The sequence below is a fragment of the Diplodia corticola genome (assembly GCF_001883845.1).
Source record: "Diplodia corticola strain CBS 112549 chromosome Unknown scaffold1, whole genome shotgun sequence".
Taxonomy (NCBI): domain Eukaryota; kingdom Fungi; phylum Ascomycota; class Dothideomycetes; order Botryosphaeriales; family Botryosphaeriaceae; genus Diplodia; species Diplodia corticola.
The window spans coordinates 818,007-842,909 of record NW_017971480.1 but is presented as its reverse complement, the minus strand read 5'-3'; the positions used below and the strand labels follow the sequence as shown (position 1 = coordinate 842,909).

The 24,903-nt window shown below is 60.9% G+C and overlaps 7 protein-coding genes across 7 annotated transcripts; 2 read left to right on the top strand and 5 right to left on the bottom strand.

Moving 5' to 3' along the window:
* Positions 1 to 7,000: 7,000 nt before the first annotated feature.
* BKCO1_1000262 (myb dna-binding domain-containing protein) lies at positions 7,001 to 8,666 on the bottom strand (the record flags this gene model as incomplete). Its single annotated transcript, XM_020269640.1, has 3 exons — positions 7,001 to 7,255; positions 7,408 to 8,443; positions 8,596 to 8,666. The coding sequence occupies 3 exons, from the start codon at positions 8,664 to 8,666 to the stop codon at positions 7,001 to 7,003; spliced, it is 1,362 nt and encodes a 453-aa protein (XP_020135669.1).
* Positions 8,667 to 11,867: 3,201 nt separating this feature from the next.
* On the bottom strand, positions 11,868 to 12,332 carry BKCO1_1000261 (myb dna-binding domain-containing protein; the record flags this gene model as incomplete). Its single annotated transcript, XM_020269639.1, has 1 exon — positions 11,868 to 12,332. One exon carries the CDS (start codon positions 12,330 to 12,332, stop codon positions 11,868 to 11,870), a length of 465 nt encoding a protein of 154 aa, XP_020135602.1.
* A 2,083-nt stretch (positions 12,333 to 14,415) lies between these two features.
* BKCO1_1000260 (uncharacterized protein) lies at positions 14,416 to 14,638 on the top strand (the record flags this gene model as incomplete). The annotated part of the gene is made up of 2 exons (XM_020269638.1): positions 14,416 to 14,529; positions 14,582 to 14,638. 2 exons carry the CDS (start codon positions 14,416 to 14,418, stop codon positions 14,636 to 14,638), a joined length of 171 nt encoding a protein of 56 aa, XP_020135601.1.
* Positions 14,639 to 15,599: 961 nt separating this feature from the next.
* Positions 15,600 to 16,706, top strand: BKCO1_1000259 (uncharacterized protein; the record flags this gene model as incomplete). The annotated part of the gene is made up of 1 exon (XM_020269636.1): positions 15,600 to 16,706. One exon carries the CDS (start codon positions 15,600 to 15,602, stop codon positions 16,704 to 16,706), a length of 1,107 nt encoding a protein of 368 aa, XP_020135234.1.
* A 3,449-nt stretch (positions 16,707 to 20,155) lies between these two features.
* BKCO1_1000258 (alpha beta-hydrolase) lies at positions 20,156 to 21,472 on the bottom strand (the record flags this gene model as incomplete). The annotated part of the gene is made up of 1 exon (XM_020269635.1): positions 20,156 to 21,472. The coding sequence occupies one exon, from the start codon at positions 21,470 to 21,472 to the stop codon at positions 20,156 to 20,158; it is 1,317 nt and encodes a 438-aa protein (XP_020135235.1).
* Positions 21,473 to 21,835: 363 nt separating this feature from the next.
* Positions 21,836 to 23,196, bottom strand: BKCO1_1000257 (nad-binding protein; the record flags this gene model as incomplete). Its single annotated transcript, XM_020269634.1, has 2 exons — positions 21,836 to 22,324; positions 22,387 to 23,196. The coding sequence occupies 2 exons, from the start codon at positions 23,194 to 23,196 to the stop codon at positions 21,836 to 21,838; spliced, it is 1,299 nt and encodes a 432-aa protein (XP_020135240.1).
* A 392-nt stretch (positions 23,197 to 23,588) lies between these two features.
* On the bottom strand, positions 23,589 to 24,715 carry BKCO1_1000256 (60s ribosomal protein l8; the record flags this gene model as incomplete). Its single annotated transcript, XM_020269633.1, has 4 exons — positions 23,589 to 23,789; positions 23,845 to 24,354; positions 24,413 to 24,487; positions 24,713 to 24,715. 4 exons carry the CDS (start codon positions 24,713 to 24,715, stop codon positions 23,589 to 23,591), a joined length of 789 nt encoding a protein of 262 aa, XP_020135241.1.
* Positions 24,716 to 24,903: the final 188 nt, after the last annotated feature.

Sequence of the window (24,903 nt, the reverse complement as noted above, 5' to 3'; positions counted from 1 at the left end):
GCTCGCGCTCCACCGGCGCAGACAGGTTTTTGGCCGCCGCACCTGGACCCATGCCCGCCGCGTCCGAAACAAACAGACGCCTTTACCCAGCGCATCCCGCCCGCCGCCCTCACCACTGTCTCAACCCTCCTCGCTGCTCCATGGGCCCGCCTTGGCGAAGCCTCTCACACGCCGGCCCGGTAGCCGCCCCGCTGCGCTGCGGCTTGCTACTAGGTAGTGAGCGCATGATGCGAGCTTGGCCGTGGATCCAATATCAATAAGGCTCCTGGCCCAGGATGTCTGGTGGAGAAGCGCCCGGAGCCAATATCGACAGGGCCAGCCGCGCATGAAGTGGCAGCGGCGTGACCGGCCATCACAGCCGCATGCGGCAGAGCCTGCAGTTGCGCCGCGGAACACCGGTCAACTGGTATTAACAATCATCAGCCCATGGGCCAGAGCCTCAGCCCCAGTCCAATCAGCGCCCCCCTCCGGCAAATATCAGTAGGGCGTTCGGCATAATCAGCTTTGGCATGGCGCTAGGGCAACGCTGTGCCTTGGCCTCGACCGAGTTTCAAACGAACAGCTGTGGGGACGAAGCTTCAACCGCGCTGGCCAGCTGACCGTAGCTCTTGTTGCAGGTCGACGCTCGTTCGTTCGCTTCCCGTTGACAGGTGGGGCGACCGGTCTCGAAGGTCTGCTCTGCAGCCCCTGAACCGGACGTTGAGATAGGCAGCAGGTGGGGACGGCTGATCGCGCGCAACTTGGGGGAGGCAATTGGAGTCGGCCCGGCGGGCATCATGCAATCCTGAAGAGCTTCCCGTGCTGCTGCTGCTGCTGCTGCTGCTGCTGCTCCCGCTTCTGCTCCCGCTTCTGCTCCTTCCCGCGCTCCCGCGCATCAGGACTCGACTCGACCCGACTCGACTCGACTCGACTCGACCAGAGGCGAAAACGAGCAGCTGGGCGGCGGTCTCTATTACTACATCGGTCGGGGTGTGGACTCGGCGTGCTGGCGGCCAGAGGGCGGGTGATGACGCAACTGTTCTCAACGTCTCGAGGAGCGACGGGCACCCAGGTCGGTCGCATATCGTACTCGCTCCGAAGACGTTAAGGCGGTTGACAGGCGGTTGACGGGCGGGAGGCCCGTGTCATGGCCCGGGCGGCATCTGGTCGGCAGCGGGCAATGCGCGCAGACGGCGCCCCGACCACACTCGCCCCTAACGCCCTGCTTTGCTATGATCGCATCTTAAGCCTCCACAGCCGTCCACATGCCCTGCCTTTCTGGCTCCGGTATTGCTCATCGGACACGGTGCTATGCACTCCCTGCTAATACGCCCTGCCCTCTTCGGTCTTGCCAGAGCTCGCTTGCCGAAACCGACAGCGCTGTGCTTCTGAATCGGCCAGCTCAACGGCCGGGCAGGGAACACGGCTGGCTCCCTTGGAGCGAGCGCAGCCATACCGAGAGTACTGCCGCCTCCATCGGGCTTGTTGGCCGCCCCCGGCGACGCAGCCACAGGCGCAAATCCACGTCTATAGCACGCCGGCGCAGGGGCCACTCGCAACCAACACGCTCGCTCGCTGCGGCAACCCCAAACCCTGTTTCATCCAGCGTTTGAACCTCGATTATGCCAAAAGCGTTGGCGAGAGCTTCCAAACACCCATCGCTCCAGTGCCCGCCGCATTGCATCATGCCAGTTTGATTCATCACTTTCCATTGTTTCGTTTGCTCTGCTCTCGGGCGGGCCGGCTGCCAGCCATTCAAAGCGCACGTTTGCTTTGCTGGGTGGGTGCTGCCGTGCTTGGCTGCCGCTCTGTGGATGCGCAAGTCAGAGCCCGAAACACATTCCATCATAGTCGTACCACTCCCCGCTTTCCTACCCTCACTTCCGGCGCCGCCGTGCTCCATCCTGAGCTTTCTCCCAGCAGGTCCAACCTGGCACGCAGCAGTCGCGGATCTACTGCCAACCTGCCTCTTTGCCGGTTATTGGCACTGGGGTTTTTAGGTTTCAAGCATGAAGTCTCAAACCATGTCCATTGCCAGGCCGCCAGTAGAGACACTTGACATTCAAGAAAGATCGAGGTCAAAAACACGGGAGAGAAACGCATGCTGCTGACTCGGTATGCCGGCTCTATGCGTGGAAAGGCGGCAGCCTCGACGGGGCGAAGGTGAGAAGAGGGATTGGTAAGCCATGTGCGGCTCGGGTGAGTGTCGTCGGAGAGAGTGTGCCCGACACGACACGGGAATCAAGCTTTGAGGTCGCCATTGCGGCCCTGATAGTTTGTCGCCTCACGCGCGAGGAAAAGCACTGCTCCTTGGCGAAATAAAGTCCTCTGCGCTCCTCGCTTGGATCTCTTCCTGCCATCTACGGACGTTTTCAATAGTGCGGAGGATTTAGCGGTGCCGAACGGTAATAAACAGAAGACGCGTAGCGAGAGTTACTGGGATCGGCAGCATGCCGAACAGGAACAAATCAATCGCAAAAGCACTCGGCCATGACCTCAAAAAGGCGACAAAGACTTGGCTACAGAGCACTGATGCCGCGTCCGCCCGCGGCTCATCGCCATCACCGTAATCACTTCGCACGTAACCTCACTGCAGACGGGAGCCCGGGCGCAAACAGCAAGCCCATCAGCGGCGCTAATCGTGCCGTGCGTCTCCTCGCACGATTGCCGGTCGAGCAGGGATAGGCCCCATCATATCAACATTCCGGGTCCGGGCAGCGGAGGATCACCAGGCCCAAGCGACCTCTGCTTTCCGTATTTGGGCCTCACGGCTGTTTCTGGCCCTCGTGTGGCAACTGGCCTATCCCGTGCTGCTGGTGCCAGCAGCACGGCTGGGTCGAAAGAAGCATGGCGAGAGAATGAAAAAGACGGCAACCGGGACGGCGGACACATGCCGCAAGCGCTCGCTGCGGCGCAGGAGGCATAAGGGCGACAAGAGAGAGAGCAGGCAGGAACCAAGCGCGCGTGCAGGTGTGCGTGCAGGTGCGTGTGTGTGTGTGGTGAACAGCGAGCTGCCGCTCTGGCGCGCCAATCCCTACTGTCTTCTGCCCGTGGCGCCTGGTCGGCTCTTCCCTCCGTCTGCTCTTTCTCTATCTCTCTCTCCGTGTGTGTGTGTGTCTTGCCGCTTGTTTTTGCTGCCATTGGTCACTTTAGGCCCATGCACACGGCACTTCGACGCGAGTGCCGTACTCCACGCCGTTGGGCGGGGGACACGGGGCTTCCCTTTGGGTTTGCTGGCGCCCGGCCGTCACTCTGTCCAACGGCTCCTGGCGCCGGCGGACCGCCAACACACCGTCGCGCCTTGCAGCAGAAGCTCCAACGGCCGTTGGCGGCACTCCCCCGGCCCCTCTCTTCCCACACGAACGGCGAGGTGTCGTTGGGCGCATATGCGGGTGAGTGCAGCAAGGTGGCTAAACAGGCACGCAGGTGCTTGCCTTGCTCGCTGACGCACCGAGCCCAGACATGTCAACGTCTCGAAGGGTAGCCGGGGCGACGAGTCAGCTGGCCGGCGGGAAGCGTCAGGCTGGCTCAATGTAGCTAAAAAGTGGGCGGGACGGCGGGCGGACAAGGCAGGAAATCAAGATTTGCGTCTGCGCGCAGCGGCGAATGAGGAGAGAACCAGGAAAGAAAGGGAAAAAAAAAACAAGAAGGTCGAGAACGCGGGCGCGGCAACACAGGCTACCTACCTACGCGCCTGGGGGGATGCGAGGTGATGGTGTTGCAGCATGTTGCGTCCAGGTCGGGGGAAACGGCCATCGGCCAGGCCGCTGCCGCTGCCGCTGCCGCTGTCAGGCAGTCAGGCCTTTCGGTGCTGCGCGGGCGGATGAAGTGACGGGCCATTGTTGCAAGCAGGGGGCGCGAGAGCCCCTTCTGGCCCGCTTCGATGCCCGTCTGTTCAGGCCTTTCTTTTTTGGCCAGCCTTGGCCTGGCTGCCGTTGGTCGTGCTCTGGCCGGCCGCCTCTGTGGCCGCCTCCATGTCCGCCTTCGCAGCCAAAGCTAGGTAGGGCGGATGGTGCATAAGAAAGCAATCATTCGCAAACTCGGGCGTGGAGAGCTGAGCTGTAGCCCAGTGCTTTCTCGCTGTCGGCGCCATCTTACGTGGTCTGCCCCGTGCACGCGCCGGCCGCAAAAGCGTCAAGCCACCTCTTTTGCTGCTTGCTCTCCGTGATTGTCTCCAATGATCTCCGCCGCGGCGCCACGCCACGCCCCCGCTGCGCCTCCGGCCGCTGGGGCTGCTCGTCTGTTTATCCTGTATAGGCAAACGCGTGGGAGCATGTTGCATGAGGCGCACGAGTCACCGTGACATGGTCCATCGTATACGCTGCGCGCAAGGAAGGTCCAACACGCACGCAGGGTGAAGTGTTGTTGCCGGCCGGGTTCTCACACGATTCCTCTCTCTCTTTTTTTTTTCTTTTCCCCTTCCTTCTTCTTCTTCTTCTTTTCAACGTGCATACATCTTTAATTTCGCCATATGCCATCTTGCATGCGACTTGTGCCGCATGGTTTGGTTTGGTCCAAGTCGCTGGCTGCAGAAGGCGTGCCTGACGCTATGACTGTTCCTGGAGGGTCTAAAAGCATCGCATGTGGATCCTCCAGGGCTCATTCACTCGTAGATTGTGGTAACGTACCGGCCGCCGGCCGGCCGGTCGGTCGGTTCGCCCTCAATGGGCAAGAGATTGAAATAAACATGGCTGGCCGTCATCGCCGTGCCGTGTATTGGAGCTCGAGTCGAAGGGCGAATATGCCCGTGGCCGGCGGCGGATGGTGGGGAGGGGGGAGGGTGTCGGGGGGCAGGGAAGGAACAGAGCGAAAAATAGAAACCATATCGGACAAGAGCGAGCGAGCGAGCGAGCGTACGAACGAGCGAGCGTACGAACGAGCGAGCGTACGAACGAACGAACGAACAAAAAGGGTCTCCGATCCATGGGGTGCGCGTCTACGGAGCCATTCAGAGCGGTCCTGGCTGAGGCGGCCGTTGGGACGGCCGCGCTGGAAGCGGCAATGGAGGCCCACTTTTGCCGCGCCCCTGACCGAGGACGGCCGGCCTGACGCCACACACGCCGACTCAACATGGCTGCCACGCTGCCACACTACTGCGGTAGTAGTAGTAGTAGATGAGAGACACGGAACGACGGCAGCGGAACGGGCAAATGAGGCGATGATTGACCGGCCGTTCGGTCGGTCGGTCGGTTGGTCGGTCGGCCGTCGCCGGCACCCATATATGGGCGGACCGAATGCCTGCTACCTGACGGCGACTCTATTGGGAAAGGCAGTCCACGCCCCCCGAAAAATAGATTGTGTAAGCATATCCGCATGTCGACGTCGTATGCGGTTCTCCTGGCAGTTGCCGAGCCCGCTTTTCCCGTCGTCGTGGACGGTCGTCTGGCGCCGGTCGACAAACCCAACCAAACGCGCCGTGCTGCCTGCCTAACGCAAATCCGATGGGCAGATGTGCTCTGGCGATCCGAAATAAGCTCGCCTGCCTATAGCGACGTGCGTGTGTGTACCAACGTCCGTAGCAGATCGCCCTGCCCGGCGGCGGCGGCGCCAAGAATATTGACATGGGCCTAAAGGGGGTAGGCAGCGCCGTTGCTATTATATGACGAGATCTGGGGAACTTTCCGCGGCCCAGCAAGCGACAATCGGCGCCCCGGCTTCCCGCTGCTGTATGCGCGAATGGAATGCGTCGAGAATGATGCTGTAGAGGGGGACATGATTCAGGATACGGCTGCGCCCATGCTCCCACGACCCGAATACACGCGCCACACATGGCTCCGTCTTTGCTGCTTCGCTTACGAGATCCTCAAGGAGCAAAAAGCTTGCGCTTCCCAATGATGATTGTTGCTCCATTGGCCTGGCCGTTTTCATGCGCGCCGGACCCTCAGACGAAGAAAGTATTGGGAAGATCCCGGACCGGTCACTGCTGCCGGTTGTTGTGCGTTGACCACCCTCTCCACGCGCAAATCGCGACCACGCTGCTCGCTCCCTTTTCGTCTGCTTGCTGCACCCATCTCGCCCCTGCCCCGACCTGCCCCGACCTGCCCCGACCTGCCCTGACCTGCCCTGACCCGCCCTGCCATGCCCTGCCATTGCCCCGCTGCCATGCCGACCTTCCCGACGTACTCGCTTGTCCACCCTTCGCTTTCCCATCTTATTATCGACTTCGGTTCATCCCGAGCGAGCGAGATGCACACGACAAACAAGCGACGAGTGCTCGCCTGCTTCCTGGAATAGCCATACCGCGCTGGAATAAGAAAAAACAATGAAAGACAAAAAATGCTGCTGGAAGAACAGAAGGATGCCCGACTCAACGGCTAACCATTTCTGTCTTTGCCCCGAAAAGCGAACAAGTGAAGCAGGGTATGAGGGAGGTAATAAACCGTGTTGTGGGCATGGGTTTTTGTTTCTTTCTGTCGGTGCTAGCTATGGTAAAAGAGTGAATGAAAGAAAGGGGTGTGAAGGGTTGGAGAGAAAGGAAAAGAGGAATTAAAGATGTTTCTACCCTGTCATCTACTCGTTGTCATCCAAGGAAAAAGTAAAAAAAAAAAAGAAAAATGGTCAGAGATGTCCAATCTATCCTCATCGTGTCCCGTCCCCGTAGAGAAACTGCGCGCGTGCGTGTGTCTCCGTGAGGCCCACCAATTTGTGTGCTTCCAACTCCGAATCCCCACGCTATGCGATTAGTGATGATGTGTGCCGCTTGGCCAATAGGAAATATGTTTGACAGATGACGCCGCCTGTGCCCCGCCGAGTAATGTGCTGACTGAAAGGGTATCGTAGAAGTAGAAAATATATATCTGCAAAGAGAAAATGGAAACCATGAGGGTGAAGTTGCCACGCAAAAATACAAACATCGAAGGGTGCAGATGAGCGAGAGGCTTGGTGATGCAGAGCCCAGGACACAAAGGAAAGGACATAGGAAAGGGTGCTCTGTTGGGGATGTATGGTTCGGGGGGAGGGGAGGAATTGCCAGAGTGGTCCACGATCCGGGCTCGGCGGGTTGACTGTTCTCTCGTCCCCCTCACTGGAATGCTACTGGGGGATCGCTTCCACCGGACATGCTGACCATCTCTTGGGCAAAACTGCTGCCGGCGCCGCCCTCGTCCGTGTCTTGAGGCAACGGTTCGGGATCTTCTTCAGGGGCGGGCAGGGTGCCGTCTAGTTCTGCCGCCTTATCGCGACATGCTGCTGGCGAAAAGCCACTGCCGACCTTCGCAGAGATGATGCGCCACCTGTCGTTCTCGTACTCCTGTATGGCGCTGCGCAGTTTTTGGACCTGAAGGGCGGGCGTTCGCGTTAGCAGCTTTGCTCCAAAGAGTATCCGGCTTTTCCCACTAGGGCTGGAGAAGTGGATAGCCGCACGGAAATCCCAATCTCAGCCCCCGTCTGGGGAGTAAGCGGTTGGGGAAAAAAAAAAAAGGCACATACCATATCGTCGGTCCAAACCGTCGTCTTGGCCTTGAGCTTGGTGCAGTACCGCACCTGCAAGGTCCCAGAGCTCCTTCCGGGGAAAAACTCGGCGATTTGCTTCCAGGTGAGGTTCTTCTTCTCCTTCAATTCCACGAGCAGCGAGTCGTCCTCGGGAGTGAACTTCAGCTTGGGCCCACGCGGTCGCGGGGCGGGCGCGGGCATTCCCTCCTGCCCGACGACGCTGGGCGGGCCGTGCGAGGTCGAGGGCGGCGACTGGTCGCTGGCGTAGCTGCCGCGGTGCAGCTTGTGCGGCGGGGCGGTGTTGGGCAGGCGGTGATGGTGGTGCTGGGCGGGCGGCTGCTGATGGGCGGGCTGCGGCGTGTAGTAGTGGGCGTGATGGCCGTGGGGGGTGAGGGCGGACATGGGCACGTCCTGGGGCGCGTCCTCGGGGTGCAGCGCGTGGAGGCCTTGGAGGTCGAGCTGCAGGTCGTCGCGCGGACGGCTGCGCTTGCGGCCGCGGGGCGCGTAGGGGTCTAGAGCGGCGGCGGAGTAGGGCGACGGCGGGTGCTGGGGCTGGGGCGGCATGGGACGGATGGGATAGGCCTGGTACAGATTGGGGTGGGCTTCGGGGGTGGAGGAGACGTGGACGAGGTGGTGATGGGCGCCATGGTGGTGGTGCAGCTGGTGGTGGTGGGCGGGCGCGTGCTGCAGGAACGGGTTTGGCTGGGGCTGCTGCGGCAGGGCGTACTGGTGGAGTCCATGTTGGAGTTCGACGTTTGAGGAATGGCCTTCTTCTCCCGGGTGGTCTTGCACGTGGCCGTAGTCGAGGGAGAAGTCGCGGTAGGATCTCGCCAGCGTTGCAACTATGCATGGAGACTGCCAGAGCGGACTAGCTCTGGCAGGCCGCCCGTGTAAGACCTGAGCCAGACTCTGTTTTGGTGGGGGGGGTTGGATCCTGGTCGGGGCGGCGACGCGTGTGGTCGCGGTGGGGGAGGTGTATCGCACGTGTTTGGGGTTGCCGGCGGTCGCGGGAGGGGACAATAGCGGTGCACAGCTATACTGGGTCGCGGTGCTGGGGAGCGGCGCGGCGTTATATCATGGCCGTGGCTTGGGTGGTGGTGTCAGTCCTCAGGAGGCGGTAGGCAAAAAAAAAAGAGGCCATGGAGGCGGTTCTCCACGCAGCCCTGTGCACGCTTGAGTTCTGACGGCCTTGGTTCCTGAAGAGTAGCGGGCGCGCTGAGTCGGGCAAGGCAGGCGACGCATTCTGCTGGGAGCATAATGCGGTGATCATTTGCCGGGATGGGCACAGATCTCTACGGCCATCGCGGTTGCAATGCGGCGGGCCCTGCCAGCGTGTGAGTGGCTGGGCGCACAAATTGAGCGCTGACGCAACGAGGGCATTTCCAGAATGCCCGCCGAAGGATCTTCCGCACGGAGGCTGCATTGACGGTCGGCTGGAGATGAGTCTCTATGCGTGGGCGCCGAAATGAGCGGGCATCGAAGCAACCCTGCGCAGAGCATCGCCGGCAGTGCTCTCTGACGCAAAGAGCGGACGAGGCGTGGTGAGTCGCCCAGACGGATGCCGTTTCAGGCGGCGCTATATGCGCGACCCCGGCCTATATGCGACGCGACCGCGCCCCTTGGTGGCGCGACAGAACGGCCGCAAGATCTGCCCGCTATACATAGCAGCCCGCCGGCCTCATCCGGCAGGTGAAGGGGCAGCCCGGCGGGTCGATCAGGAGCGCGGCAGGGGAGCGCGCATTGCCGGCGCGACGATGCTGTGGCGATGGCGGATGGTGTTGGCCGGCGTGCAGAGCGCGCGCCGCACGTGAGGCGCACAGGCCGGGATCACCAGCAGCCAGAGCTGCCAGCAGCCAGCGCGAGCCTTTAGCCTGTTCGCACTAGCTCCAACGGCGCCGCCTGAAACCGCCCGCCCCGCGCCCATTGGCCGCGCCCATTGGCCGCGCCCACACCAGCAACACCCAAACCAAACCACCACCAGCACCGCGACCGCGCGACCGCGACCCGCCCGCCCCAGCCTGCCCAGCCTGCTGCGCGCCCCCGTCTGCGCGCCCTCACCAGCGCCGGCCCGCTGCCGCCCCTGTGCGCCGCCAGCCCGCCAGCCCGCAGCCCGCAGCCCGCAGCCCGCAGCCCGCAGCCCGCAGCCTGGCCCCGGCGAGTCGCGCGCGCCCTGCCGCCAGCCTTTTGCCGAAATGCTCCGCCCGCTCACCACCGCACCCGCCCGACGCACCTTCTGCCAGAATCCCTCGAAATGAACATCCAATTTCCACAGGGCGTATGCATAGTACTATGCTTCCCGCATGGCCCGCTGCATGGCCCGCTGCATGCCCCGCTGCATCGTCCGCCGAGTCCTCCCGCCACCCACCCCCCCTCCCGTCCCACCACCGACAAGCACTCCGCCTGCCCGGCCTGCCCGGCCTGCGCGCGACTCTGCCACCCCGAGCACGCAGAAACAGCCCGAGATGCGTGACCCCAAGCTCCTGCCACAGACCCGGCTAGAGCAAGAAACAATGCCCGACTGAATGCAACCTCGCAGTGCTTTGCGCGTACCGCGTCATCTTGGTGCCGCCATGCCGCCCCGCCAGCCCGGTTCGAGAGGGGCTGCCGGCAACGAGCGCGTGCAGCTGCGAGGGACAGAAGTACAGGCCACCCCCAAGCGCCGCCAGAAAAAAAAAAGAAAAGCAAAGGACTGAAGTGAGAAGAAGTGAGAACCCAAGTTTTAGTTGCTGCAGTGCGTGCAACAGCTCCTGTAAAACCGTCACCTGAAAATCTTCCCAGGATGCTCCTGCCCTCGCGTGCGTGCCGTGAATTAAAAAAAACAAAAAACAAACAGACATCTCGCTGGCACACCTGGCAGATAGCGAAGAAAAGAAGCCATAACAAAGGAGATCCCACTGGGATCATACATACCCACCAATGATTGATCGGTGTGGCCACGCCCACCGCTCCTAAGAGAGGCAAAGGCTTGTGGAATGCGGGCGCGCCATCTGAATAGGAGGAGAGGGCTAAGCATGTAAGCCCAGGTGTGTTCCGTAGTGCCGGGAAGGAGGTACAGCGCTTCGGTACTATCTCAAGGAGCACCCTCGTGAATACTACTTTTTTTTTTTCTGATTTGTTGTGTGTCCAAGTTGTCGTGAGCATCATTTCTGTTGGCTGTCGTCGTTCTTGCCGAGGAGGAAGATGCTCGTCATCAGACCTTTCCGCCGAAGTGTTCCTTTGCGTATTGCTCACAAGCCTGACCATGACGACTTTGGTTAGCGTATGTTTCTTCAGCACTTCAGCCGCACCCGCGGCTACCGTTTCCTGGTTCCGAGTATCCCCGACAAACAATACAAGACAAAGATGCCTGCCAGGGCCTGCATCTGCTAGCTCAGGTCTACTGCGGCACTCGGATTCCGAAAGTCTAGCAGCAAGCCTCGCGGGCACTGCTCATTCACACTAGAGTGCAATCTTCCCATCCTCCGTCTGCGCACGCCGTCTTGTTTCATCCTCCAGGACGAGAAAGGGTGTGAAGGGCAATAGGAAAAAAGTGGTAAGAGAAACGGTGGCGTGGTAGCAGGCACACCACTGCGTCTTTACCTACCTTTGCAGGTTTCCCAACTTTTGCACCGATAACCTTCCACTTGCTAGCCTCGTACTCCTTGATGGCAGCGAGCAACGCAGCACTCTGTACGCCCTCACCAACGAAGAGCACCCTCTCATCAGCCCAGATCTTGTCCACACGGTATGACGAACAGGAGTTCATGCGGCTTACCTCGTCTTCCGCGAACTCGGCGTAGTGCATGTCCTGGTACACGTAACATCGTACAGTCAGTCGAGTACAACGTGACGCAGTGGCTTGCAGTCATGATTTCATGTGGATGGTTGAAAGAGAGGGGTGAGGGGTAAGGTGGATGAAGGTTCCCAGGTTGTGGAGTTGCAGCTGCCCTGAGGCATACTGACCTTGTACCAGTGTTTCTTCACACTACCTTCGGTCCGCGTCGGGAAGGTCTGGGCGATTCGCAAGCAAATTAGTAAGTCGTCTGTCTGTAGTGGATTCGTCTTTCTTGCTCATTGCGCTCCCCTTCTTCCTTTCCCCGCTTCCCGTCCTTCTCATCGCCAGGAGAAAAGACCATGGATGCCGACGGTGCCTTCCTGTGGCCTGCGTTCTGCGTCCATCCCAAGCTGCTTTCCTGGTCAAGTTCGCAGAGATATCCAGCAGTGGCTGACAAGTCGCTCTTACCATGTGGATAGGCGCCCCACGCTTGTGGAAGCTGGCCCAAACACTTGAGAAAGCTGCAACGACCATTCTTCTTGATTAGATGGCCCTCTCCAAGGTGGTCCAGCGGAGCTCCATCAAGACGCCCGACGTCACATCTACCTGGCTTCTCGCCAGAGAAGATTGAGACGAGGCCCCGACGTCCAGGAAGAAGAAGAAGAAGGAGGAGTAGGAGGAGAAAAGCAAGAAAGAAGTCATGTCAATGATACCGTACCTTTGCAATCTCGCTCCAGCTGTTCCCCGCATCCCTCATGACTTTCAAGCGCTGCTCCTCGGCTGCGGTCCACGGAGTGTTGGTTCTCCCCTTCTTCGGCGGGGGCGGCTGCACGGGCTGTTGAGGCCCGTTGTCACCGCCACCCAGGCCGGACGGATCTGCCCCGTAGGCGGACGAGGTGCTGCCGGCACCGGCTGTCACGCTCGAGGGGGCTATGGTCGCGTTAGGGGCGATCTGGTGGTGCTGGGCAGCCGAGGCGCCGGACGCGCGACGCTTGCGTGGGTTGGTGGGCGAGGTGGGCGAGGTGGTGGCCGACGAGGTGCCTCCCACGGGCGGAGCAACAGCGTAGGGGGTGCCGCTAAAAGGGTCCGTCGTGGATGCTGACGCCTGGTTGAAGTGGCTGCCGGCCGGGCCGCCCGACACGGTGAGCTGTGAGGGCGACGCCGACATGGGATTGGGCTTCAGGCTGCGCTTGGTGTGGTGTGGCGAGGACCTGTGTCGGTGCGCGACGGTGTCGCGTGTCAGTGTTGGAGGCAGGCTATGGAGGCAGCTAGACGCGTTTTGTGTGTGTAGAGGGTACTTGGGCAGGACGACGAGGCTGACGCGCGTGTGATGTATCCAAGATATAGTAGGCGCAGCTAGCTGCAGATAGGAGCAGAGCAGGAGCTAGTGTGCCTGTACACCCGCAAGCAGAGGAAGGGTAGGGTTTGGAGCGGGCTTGATCAGGTCACGGCGACTCGGCGAGGCCAAGTGGAGGTAGACTTACGACATGGTCGTTGCTACGGGAAGGCGGGTAGCTCGCGCAAGACGGCCCCCGTCCGGACAGTGAGGTCGAGTGCTCGAAGTCGAGCGGCTCCACGGCGGGATGCTCGGCGGGATGCGAGAGGCAGAGGTCTGGGTCTAGATGGTGAGCGGCGCGTGCCGGGTGGGCATGCTGCTGCGAAAGGCTTCCTGGGAGTGGGTTGGATGCGCCAGCGTTGTCTCGGGCGACACCTCTGGATACTTCGGCCGCCGTCGCGTTTCACGGACAACGATGAGGCTGCAGCGTGCGCTGCGGAGTAAGAATCTCAACGCGCGGCAGTGAGGGGCAGAGGGGCGTTGCGCGCGCGCGCTCACTGAGCAGAAGCACTTTGTTTTCTCCGCGGTTCCTGCCCTCACACCAGCCACATGATTGAGGTGTAGAGAGATGCGCGGGAAGTCGCGACTGTAGATTCACAGATGACGGTGGCGGTCGATCACGCTGTCGAGCAACCAAGGCCAGGACTCGAAGGCAGATCGCCGCCGCGGTAGCAGGCGATGATGCAGTACATGGGTCTACCGGCGCCAGGGCTGCGAGCAACGCTGCCGAGCGCGCGCTGGACGAATCGCAGCCCCGCCAGCGGCCGCGGACAGCCAAGATTGGCGAGAAGGAGCTCTACGGTAGGGTTGCGGGGGAGGGGCAAGGTTGGCGATAGGTGGGCGCGGTGCGGAGAGGCAAGTCCCAGCACGGCCAGCACGGCGAGCACGGCCAGCACGGCGGGCACGGCGGGCACGGCGAGCCATCATGCAATCACGACAACGGAGAGGGCGCGTAGCGGGTACAATGGCCGCGCAGCCGTGTGGCGGAAGCGTGCGGTAGAGGGAACGTGGGAACGTCGTCGACGCTGCCATGGCAAAGCGGGGTAGTTCTACCCAGGCTATCCGTACGCGCTGCGCAGCCATGCCATGCAGCACGCAGGCAGTCAGCCCCCTCAAGCGGCAGCGTGCAGCAGTGTCGTCACGCGCACGGCGATGCGCGGCGGCCGCTTTCTTCATGCACGCGGCGGCGTGGGCGATGACGCTGACTGCGCTCGCCATGACGACGGCGGTGCGACAGCGGCGGAGAGGGCTCCTCACAGGCGTGTGATGGCGAGATGGCGATGCAGCCCGGGGGCGGGGGGCGCGGTCGGCCGTGGTGGTGGTGGTGCGGGCTGTGCGGGCTGGACCGGCGGGCGCAGCGACTGGAAGGATCGCCGGCCGCCCGCTTCCCCACACGACTCCGCTACCAGCAGCGCTAGCGGCCGCGCCTACTCCGTAGGTGGTCGCCTGCCGCCGTCCGGCAGAGGACTTCATCACGCCCTCGCCATCATGAAGGGGCGGCGGCACTCGCATCCAAGCGAGCCGGGGCAGTGCGGCGTTTTGACCGCGTGAGTCCAGCCTTCAACCTCGCCTCAATGCGGGAGTAATTTCTCGTCGAGGTGCAGAAGAACCGATCCTCGCGTGCCCCGAGTTGCGCTCTCCCTCATGCACAGGCAGTAGGTAGTCGAAGCAGCTGTGCGAGTGCGGGTGTCAGTCGAAGGCAGAGGCGGGACGCCGGTGCAATTTGGGTCGGGCTCTCTCTTCTTCTTCTGTCTAGCTGACGGCTGTCAGATTTTTTTGGTGCGAGCAGCGGGCCGGAGGCGTTTACGGCGCCGCGAAGCCGGGCACGGCGCTGATTGGGCGGGCGCTCTTCACATGGGAGAACAAGCATGACACACGACGACTTGGACTCGACACACGGCCCACCCCGCGCGTCATGGCGGCCAAACACGCGCAGCAGGCGCTGTTCTCAGCGCCGCAGCACAGCGCCACAGTGACGGGCGCGGGCGCCAGCAGCTGGACGGCGCCCGGTTCGAGCGCCAAGAACGGGGTCCGCAGCTGCCTGAGACGGCGCTCGTGCCAGGACTCACGGCCAGCACCAGGACCAGGACCAGCACCAGCACCAGGGCCAGCACCACAACCGCCCCGGCGCCGTTTGAGCGCAGCCCATCTCAAATCGCTGCCCCAGATGCGTGCCAGAGACCCGCATTGCCTCTGCCAGCGCGGATGGCCGCGCTTCCGAGCAGGCGTCGTGCGCGTCCGCCGTCTGCCGGTCTGTTTCGCGCACCCCAGCAGCTCCCAAGCAGCAGCCAGCAGCAGCCATGCCCGGCTAGGGGCCCGGCGCCGCTGGACGGGCCACTCGCGCGCCCGACGATTAAGATTTTATGGTTATATGCTCGCGGGCGCGCTTGTTTCTCCATTCTGCAAGCGTCCGATGTCTTAGGAGCGGGGATCAAAGGCTTCGCGCTCTCCTCCAGCTCGACACGGGGCTTTCATACCAATCGAGTTTTGAAACCCACCTCAGAAGCGTGGCAGACGCCATGGATCCCCGCCCTGCTACTGGCTGGATCTGCATCTTGCAGCACCCCTCGCCCCAATCCGGCAAGCCCACACCGCGCTCTGCGCCCCAAGCCTCCCTCGACCGGAAGCGTCTGAGATCCGCGCGCTGCACCAGACCGCCGATCCTGAGTTTGACAAAACCTTAGGTTTGTTGCAGCTCCTTGCCGCATGGCTGGTTTGGAAACCCAACCCACTTCAAGACCCACCACTCTAATATGCCCCCGGATGTGCGTGCAACCGGGCGTCACAATCACCGCCATTCGCCATAGCACACGCCGCTATTGTCTATATATGATCCAGAGCCTTCCGCTTCCATTGCTCTCCATCATCCCTCATCCCACGAGTCCGGCTTTGTTTGTTCCTTGCAGCTCTTTGCGCTCTCGTTGACTTCCCACTGGCTGGGCTGCGCTTTCATTCCTTAATCGACATTGCTGGCCAATTGATACGTCCTCTTTAATCCCTCTCTGTCTACCGCACATAGACCTTTGAAGAGAACGAGACTGGACACTCCCACTCCCTTACTCACACACTGCACACTACACACTGCACCCTACAAAAGCAATGGCACACCACCGCAGAACATCCTCCATCTCCTCCTTCGGCGACATGGACTCCCACGCCTCCGCGCCCATCCGTGCCCGCAAGATGTCGACCGGCGGCAACCGCTCGTGGTCTGAGGAAGAGGAAACCTACCTCCTCCAAACCCGCATGCAGAAGATGCCCTACAAGCACATCGCGCAGCACCTGAAGAAGACAGAGCTCGCCTGCCGTCTGCACTACCACCAGCTCAGCCACGGCTCGCACCGCCGCAAGCGCAACGCCTCCATCTCCTCGACCACCTCATCCATCGTCTCTGGCTCCACCAACACCACCGGCTCGCAGTTCGAGCTCCCCACCGAGATTGCAGAGGAGTACACCCAGACCGTGACGCCTCCACGCCAGGGGTCGCCCATGATGACCGTCGAGGCGGCCCAGACGCATCAGCAAAAGATCCTCCTCCCTCGCCTTCACCCGCGTATCATCACCCCCCAGTCTTCGCCGGAGCCGCGCATGGACCTTCGCATCGACACCAACATGCACAACAACAACCACAACAACGCCAGTCCCGCCAGCTCGACCGCGGGGCCCGGCATGGCCATGCCCTTCCACCACCACGGCTACGCGTCTGCCCACGGCCAGGAATGCCAGCGCCTGCCGTCGACGCTGACCAGCGCGTCGGGAAGCCACAGCCGCCAGCACTCGCGCGCCTCGTCGCTCAGCCCCGTCGACACGGCCCGCCTGCGCGGCATCTACGAGGCCCACCGCACCGCCTTCTGGGCCGCCGTCGCCGCCGACTACGGCCCGGACGCCAGCGCCGCCCAGCTCGAGGACGTGTGGCGCCAGGGCGGCAGCGGCAGCCCGCTGTGCCCCAGCTTCTTCAGCAAGAGCGACCGGGGTCTCGGCCTGCACATCGCGCGGCCGCCGACGCCGCCGGGCGAGAGCCCCAACGGGACGACGCTCGCCATGGGCTCGCTGCAGGCGCAGCTGCCGCTCCCGAGCTTCAGGAACGCTAACGGGTGGGCGGCCGTCAACCGCCAGGAGACTGCCGCTCCCACCAGCAACGCGAGAAGAGAAAGCCGGACGGCCATCTCGGCGCTTCTCACTGAGGAGCGGGACCCGAGGCCCTGAGCGTTTCTGAAGAGCAATCCTTTCCGTATGTTGGTGGATAGACATGGGGCCCACCCCCGGGGGGCGATCAGACGGTGGCTTTTTGATTGGTTCAAGTCACTGGGGACTAGGTGTTTCGGGTATCACCAGGGCTTATCTTTTTCTGCACGCTCATGAGAGGCTCCGTCCTCCTTTCCGTTCGTTTCGTACCAAGGCGCTGAGGGCAGTGCGGGACATCCCCGCATCCGCTCGTTTTTGGCACGCTTATCTTATTTCATTTGTATCTGGGTACTACTGGGGGCCGGCAATGGCCAGGTCGAGGGGAGAGTTTAGCCCGCTGGGAGTGGAAATGCGAGCAATCTTAATCAGACATGACAGTGCGCGAATCATGGGCCATGTATAGACAAGGACTCGATGATAAGTGGTCGTGTAGCACAGATAGAAGAAGTAATCCGAAATCAAAGCAAAGCATCAAAAAACGCATTCGGGACATGACTCTTAGCGCCGGGAGATTGGCGCAACGCAGGCCCGCCCCAGGGGCGTGCTTTCTTGACCGAGTCATCAGACTGCAGCAGAAGACGCCTCGTCCGCACCCGGCATCCAATGGCAGGAGGGGCTGACTTTGCGCTCGACTGCTGGTTAGAGCGTTCGCGGCCGGATTACCCCCACGGCGCCATGTCTCGGGCCGGGGGCCAGGGAGGAGTGGCGGTGGGTTTCCAGTTTCCAGGGCGGTTGTGGGCGCGAGCGGCTGGGGCGGGGCGCGCGGGCCATGGGCCACGGAGGGAGGAGTCCAAGGTCTTGACCGTTGAGACCTTGGCTCCTTGGGTGTTGATTTTGGAAGTGATGGCTGGGCTGAAGCTTTCGCCAAGCACTGGCATGGGCCCGAACACCCGCTGGCTCACCACAGACCAGCTCCCCTTCGGCACTCCGCATCCGACAGCCAACAAGCACCTCGCTAGCCGCGGATCCGCACAACGGCTTCGAATCCCCCTTTGACAGATCTTGGCCCTCTCGCTAGAGCACATGGGCGCACCCGGCATCGATGCAAATGGGCTGATGGGAGCCACATCTCACACGCCGGCCGTCTCAGGATGCGGCGGGGGTCGTCAAACGGCCCAGGCATCGACGTCTCGTGCCTGCTTCGGCGATGGCGAGCTCGACCAAGGCCCATGGCCGCCCGTGTGGGAACAACAGGGCTGGGCGTCGCTCAGCGGTAGCGAACGCCATCTCCGTTGCTTATCTGGTCCATCGGGGGGTCGCTGCCCGATGCGCGCAGATGCGTCCACGCGCCTGAGGCAGAACAAGCCCCGTTCGAGACCTCCCGGCACGACCTTGGCTCGCCCATGGGGGGGCAGCGCGGCGGGCAAAGCTGGCAGGCGCTTCGCGGCGACAAGGCTGTCGTAGACGAAGCAAGCGTGACACGCTGCATGCAGCCTCCAATGCCTGATTCCAACCGCCCACCCAATGTGTTTTGGAGCAGCGTGTTGTTTGTCGTCTTCGCCGCGGCCCACGGCGCATGAAAGTGTTTGCATATCGGAATCACGCCCGCAATGCAGTGCCATCCGCCAGTGGAGCCTATACTCATACAGGCGCCATGTTAATGACCAAGGCAAGGCTTTGACAAGTAAACGGCGCTCCGTTTCCCCATTTCTTCTTCGTCATTGCGTCTGGGCGGCAGAAGAGTCTGAAACGTTGCTGCCAAAGGATGCCTGCGCCACCTTGGTTGCAGCCCGCGCATCCGTTGCCGTTTCGAGACTGCCGCAGTGATAGGGAGTTGACGGTGCCGCTTGGCTGTTTCCTCGCGTGCTTGCGGCCATGTGCCCTTGACGGCGCGTGTGGGTAAATCTTGATTCGCAGGTGGGTCTCTTGCAGTCTGGGCGCCGGCCGCTCATCGCTTGCCCTGGCGGATATCTGAGACGGTGAGGGCCCTGAGTTGTTTTCAGATGCTGCTATAAGATGGCCGTTGTATATGCCGCGTTTTGGATCCCTTAGATCGAGGAGACGAATAGCCCTGCGTTTCCCTGCAGCCATACTGTCTCGTCTCCGCCCGCCGCTACCGCCAGTACCATGGAAGCTGGCGAGTTGGGCATCCTGAGACATGTCGTCCACGAGCGTAGCATGAATCGCTTCGACGCAGATCATCTGCATCCCCGATAGGCTATATGATTGTCGTGCTATAGCCCACCTTTCTGGACTCTTGCTTGAAGAAAAGGCTCCGCATCTGTCGCGCACTGTCGACCTGATCCTTGACCTTCCGTGGCCTCCCACGTCATGACGTGCTCGGCGCCCGCTGATCTAACGGCAGAGACGCACTCGACGTTTGCTCTATATCAATGATGGGCATACATTGTTCGAGACGCAGCACCCTTTTTGGGACGTGCGCTTCCCAATCCGGAAGGGCTCGCTGCTTTGGCCATGGCTCACGTGCCTGGCTCCTGGGCGCCGCTACGGATACCATTCGGATATCTGAAACAGGTACGGAGACTGTGGCTTCGGCGGGCTGTGGAGTTGAGCCGGGGCAAGGCGCTCAGGCACATGTCTTGGCCAGTATCGGCGTAAGTGAGGCATCCAAGGAGTGTCGAGACCTGCTCCACTTGGATTTTTGTCATGTCAGGAATTGCGATGTAGCTGTAGATATTGCTATCCCCCGTCCATACTACACTTATCGAGACGACTATTGGGCTTGAGTTCGATGCCTGGCCTCAGGCATTGCGTTACCAAGGTCGTCGTCGTCGTCGGTGCACCGGAATCTGAGATGTCTAGAATACCGAGGTGTAGCAGAAAGGTTCGGAAAATCCAACGTGATGCTGAAGTCTCGGTAGAGTTCAAGCGGCACTGTCAAGCACTGACTCTGGGATATCCGGAAATCCAAGTCAATACCACCAGGGAAGACCAGCGGTAGGGATATTGCGCTGGAAGGTCTTCATCCGATCAACTTCTTACAGTGTCGTAACGGTTGGCTTGGCCGGTCTCTGGCAGTGTCGAGCCCCTTCAAGTGGCTAGGTCTTCGGCTGTCATACTCTCCGTTTGTGTCCAACAGCAACTAGGGGTTGTTCGCAGTCCTTCGGCACATACGAAAATCACCCCTAGCACAATCTCCCCGAGTATAAGGCTTATAAGGCGCTGGACTGTGCCTGTGGCCGCAGTGGCTGGGCCACTGAATCAGGTGCGGAGGACCCAAAGGCAATAATGTCCATCGTCCTTCTCAAAAATGAACCTCACTGTCCATTGCTGATCCTAGCCCTCTGAAGCGTGTGATAGGTAGGATGCTCTGGGCGCAAAAGTAAAAGTCGGTCCCTCGTAGCCCTAGCCAAATTAAGTCCCGAGTTGATCGTCCTTTTCCGAGTACGGAGCGAGGAAGAAAGGCAAGTCATGCGCCGATTACTCCCCCTTGGAGCGGCTTCAAATCCAAACAGACAAAAGCACAGCCGCATCGAGCGCATCGGACCGGATCCAGAGGTCCCGAACTGTCAACGTGCGCGCAAGCCGTCGATCCACATCCCAGCCACTTCAGCAACCTCGTCGCTGTTCTTCTCGGAAATGAAGAGGTGGCCATTACCCCGGATATCCTTCTTCCACAGTTCGATGTGGTCCACTCTCTTCACGCCGGCCTGCTTGAAGAAGCGGACGGTACACCAGTCGTACCTTGCGTGGTGGCTGGCCTCGCCGGTGATGACTGCGACAGGCACGTCCACGAGATTAGTCAACGTACGGGGCGCAACACCAAGGCTCTCATCCTCGGCTTGCAAGGTGCAGTCGCTCAGTGCCGGATCCGTCGACTTTTCCGTCCTCAAGTTGAAGCGGGCCTCCTGATGAGGGGGAACAGGATGATCACCCCCGCGCACATCATCACGATCAACATGCTCTCCACCAACACTCCCAGCACCACAATCACCAGCGGCGACGGAGCTGCGCGAAAGAAGAGGGCTCCACGTAATCTCCGCGTCCGTCAACCCCCATGGCCTCTCCAGCCGCAAGCCGCCGACCGTCTGCGCGCACCACGGCGGGCCGTTTGGGTCCAGCAGCACCAAGCCCGACACGCGCGACGGGCGCGCGTCAGCGATCAACAGTGCCCGCGGTGCGCCTAAACTGTGCGCGACGAGCACGACGCCTGCGTCGCCGGCCCCCCTGCTCCTGTCGTCGACGATCCGGTCCACCAACGCCGCGCCCGCCGCGCCCATGGCGCGCTGCGTGACAGCCTCCGGCACTTTGTGCGGCAACGGCACCAGCGAGGCGACGAAGGTCTCGAAGACGGCATCGCCCGGGCGGCCGGTGCCGGGCCATTGCGTGTGCAGGCGGGCCTGCGGCCACGGGGCGGGCTGCTGCTGCGCGATGGCGGTCCAGGTCTGCGAGACGGTCTGCGGCGTCATGATGCTGGAGTGGTCGGAACACGAATCAGCCGGACCTGGGCTGCGGCCGGTGAAGGGTGGGTCGACAAGATAGATGTCGTAGCCGTGGGAGAGGAAGAAAGACGACCAGCCCGGGCGGCCGTCGGGCGTCGTCACCCAGCAGGCGCTGGTGTGGGCGGCGCCGGGGATCAAGATGAGAGATGGCCTGGTGTTGCTTCTGGCAGTAGCGCAGGGCGTGAGGTGCTCGACGTAGAGAGTGCAGGCCGCGTCGGCACCTGCTTTCCCGGCCACATAGAAACAGCGCCGTACGTGTGGAACGCCTGACTGCATGACGACTCTCTTGCAGCCTATGTCGGGGCGGGTGACACGTCGTCTCCTGGAAGCATTCGAGAATGCTTCGCGAAGGGCGCTTCCCGTGCTTCCCATCAGTGACGTCATCTGACGACTGTTGCTTTCTCCCATCGGGCAATCCCCCGCAGCAGGTCGTGTATCTCTGGAACCAAGGCCAATCTCCCACCCTGGTTTTCTCTGTCCACAATAGTAATACTCAACGGTCCAATGCGGAGACCAGAGATATCTTGGAAGTCCATGTCTAGAAATGAGTGATCACAGTGTCTCTCGCGGAACGCGGAAGGATAAAGCCATTTGAGACCCACTGTATTTGCGCAGCTCGTCTCCAAAACACTCATAGACTATGAGCTCCTGTTGCTTTCTAATTGGTGCCTCTTGGGATGCTATGTAGCCAGTAGCCGCCATCTTAACCAGTGGAAATAGTGTTGTCTAACTTACTTGAATGCCACATCAGAAGTCCTCAATGCGCACACCAACGCCCCTCGAGTCCGCAAGCGCCACGAGTTCTGCGCCAACGACCACATCCATCAACCCCAGACCGACGCTCTTGTAAATCACATTCCCCCTTGCCAACCAATCTTTGAGGCCCAGGTCGGCATCGTCTAGGCCGCCGCTGCTTGCCTTGCCGGGGCACTTGTCGTCATCCGCAATCTGTACGCCGGACTGGTCGCTAAGACTATTGTCGCCCACCGACGCCGGTCTACTGCGCCGGCGGGCCTCGGCGTCGCGCCTGAGCATGATGAGCTCGCCGAGCTCGACGACTTGGTCGCTCTCTAGACCAGCCTGGATGATCTCGCCGGCCTCGCGCATGCACGAATCGACGCTGTCGACGATTATTGCACCACCCTGCTTGGCATGCTTGTGGAAGTGGCGGCCGTGCTGCGGGGCAACGGCCTGACGGAGGATGTCCGGGTGGATCTCGATCATGTGCGGTTTGTACTGTGAGCAAGTAGCCATGTGTTAGCCAAAGAAGCCGGAACGAGCATGCGAGAGAGGCTTACGCTGCCGATGGCCGCGACGTATCTGCCCTTCCTCCGGCCTTCCGTGTTCGTGAGGTAGCTGGCAGGGAACAGCGGCTCGTGGGACGGAGTAGTCATGAATATGGCCGAGGACGAGCGCACTGTAGACTTGAGCAGACGCCCGTACTCTGTGTGGCCGGGTGTGATCAGCTTGATGTCTGGGCGATCCACCTTGTGGTCTTTGTTGTTCTCCGGATCGAACAGCTGCGTCATTAAGTTCTTTGCCGTCTCGTAGCTCCTGTTGATGATGTTGAGGTGGTGGATTTCACCCGGTCGTAGCAGCAGTGCCAGTCGGACGTGCCAGTACGCCTGCTTGCCCGCGCCGAAGACGGTCAGGTCGTGCACGTTGTTGCGCTTCTTGAAGAGCATGGTCGAGGCCAAGGCAGTGCGGAAGGCAGTCAATTCCTCAGCGTTGACCATGCCGCGGGGGAATCCATGTGTATCAAGAAGTGTTATGGATCCGCGGGGCTGCGAGAGCTTCACAGGCTCGCCCGAAGCTGTCGACTCAGCTTCAGCTGGCTTGCTTGCTGATGGGTCCGGCAATGTCACAATCTTCACGCCAAGGCCATCGTTACTGCTAGCCGGCATAAATAGCGTCGTGCTACCATCCTTCCTCTTGAGCTGTGTCCGCTGAGGCTGGTATGTTGCGCAGCAGCCGCTCTCGGTTTCAGTGGCAGTCGAGTAGTAATGAAGGGCGTCGCCAAGCGATTGCTGCAAGTCGAGTATGTCCTGTCGACCTAGAGAGTGTAAAAGCGACTTGACGTCGCGGTCGGTGAGGACTGTGAGAGGCATTGCGCTGTAGTGCAAGGCCCGGAAGTGTTGGTTAGCAAGGTAGTGAGCTCTGTCCCAAAGATCGGGCCTGCTTACTTACGGTGGGAGTGGGGGATGACGCAGGACAAGGCGGGCGGCGTGCCATGACTCGTCAGCGAGTCGGCGGAGCGAGGGGTCCGACAACGGCTGTCAAAAATCATACGACGCACACTGATTCACGGCACACGTTGAACAAAGTCAGAGAGTCATGGTCTGGACCAGTGAGTGCTTCCTTGTCATTTGCGAAGAAATTGGTAATCGCATTTCCGGCGGATGTCCACCAACGCCCGCTAAACTGAGGAAGACACGCCTGCGTCCCGTTTATCCATCCATTTTGGTATCGTGAATTTAGAGCTGAAAACTTTTTAGACCATTTAGATCTTGATGGCGCTCTCAAGAGCCTTGCGCTTCTTCTCCTGCTTGGCGTTGGCCTTGGCGCCCATGATACCACCACCCCAGTGACGGCGGGTCTCCTCGGTCTTGTCGGTGTAACCCTCCTTGATGGCGGAGACGAGCTTGGAGAACTCGGACTTGTCCTCGGCGCGGACCTCGGTGAGAGCGAGGACGGCAGCAGTCTGCAGCAGGTTAGTTTGAGAACACAGAGCCGAGTGCTCAAGGGCTGCCACGAACCTTCTTGTGGACGACAGTGCCGAGACGGGCCTTGCCCTTGATGATGGCGTACGGGACACCCATCTTGCGGCAGAGAGCCGGAAGGAAGATGACCAGCTCAATGGGGTCAACGTCGTTGGGGATGAGGACAAGGGAAGCCTTCTTGTTCTCAATCAGACCAACAACGTGGTTGAGACCGTACTTGACGGCGTAGGGCTTCTTGGAGACGTCCTCCTTCTTCTTGCCCTCAGCGATGGCGGTAGCCTCCTTGGTGAGACGCTCCTTCTTCTCAGCCTTGGTCTCCGGGCGGTACTTGTTGAGGAGCTTCAAGGCCTGAGCAGCGGTGTTGCGGTCAAGGACGTGCTGGAACTGGGCGATCGCCGGCGGGACCTTCAGGCGAAGGTTGAGGATCTTCTTCTGGCGCTGAAGACGGACATACTCGGGCCACTTCACCATGCGCGACAGGTTGCGCCTGGGCTGGATGTCCTGACCGATGCCATAGTTGCGGGGACGCTTCTCAAGAAGGGGGTTCTGCGATGCACAGGTCAATGGCCCATTCGTGTACGAGTGGACTGGGATACTGGCTTACCTTGGCCTGCTTCTTGGAGCCAGTCTTGCCCGAGGCGAAGGGCGCAGGGGCGGTCTTCTTTCCCGACTTAGGAGGCTATCATTGAGAAAAGAATCAGCGATGGATTCTTGGATCTCTAAAGAACGCATGGAGGCATTTCTGCACACCATGGCTCAAGCCATATCATCGCTAACATCCGCCAGACGTAGCTGGTGATGCGCGGAATTTTGCTGCGACATGCACCTCGTTCGCCGGAGCGGCGATTGAGACCAGAGGTCTTGCAGACTGCAGCGCTTCAAGCACTCATTCCGGATTGCTTACCATTTTGTTGTCGTAGGGCGGTCGATGGACTTTGTCGACGTCGTGGTTGAGGAGGAAAAAAGAGTCTCAACCGCGACGAAGTTTGTGGGTTTGGATGTGCGTCGCCTAACTCTCCTTCCTCGGACTAGCGTTGCGCATGGCTCTATTTTGCGCACGGACCGCCAAGTCCGTTTGTCCGTCATTCTTGGCAC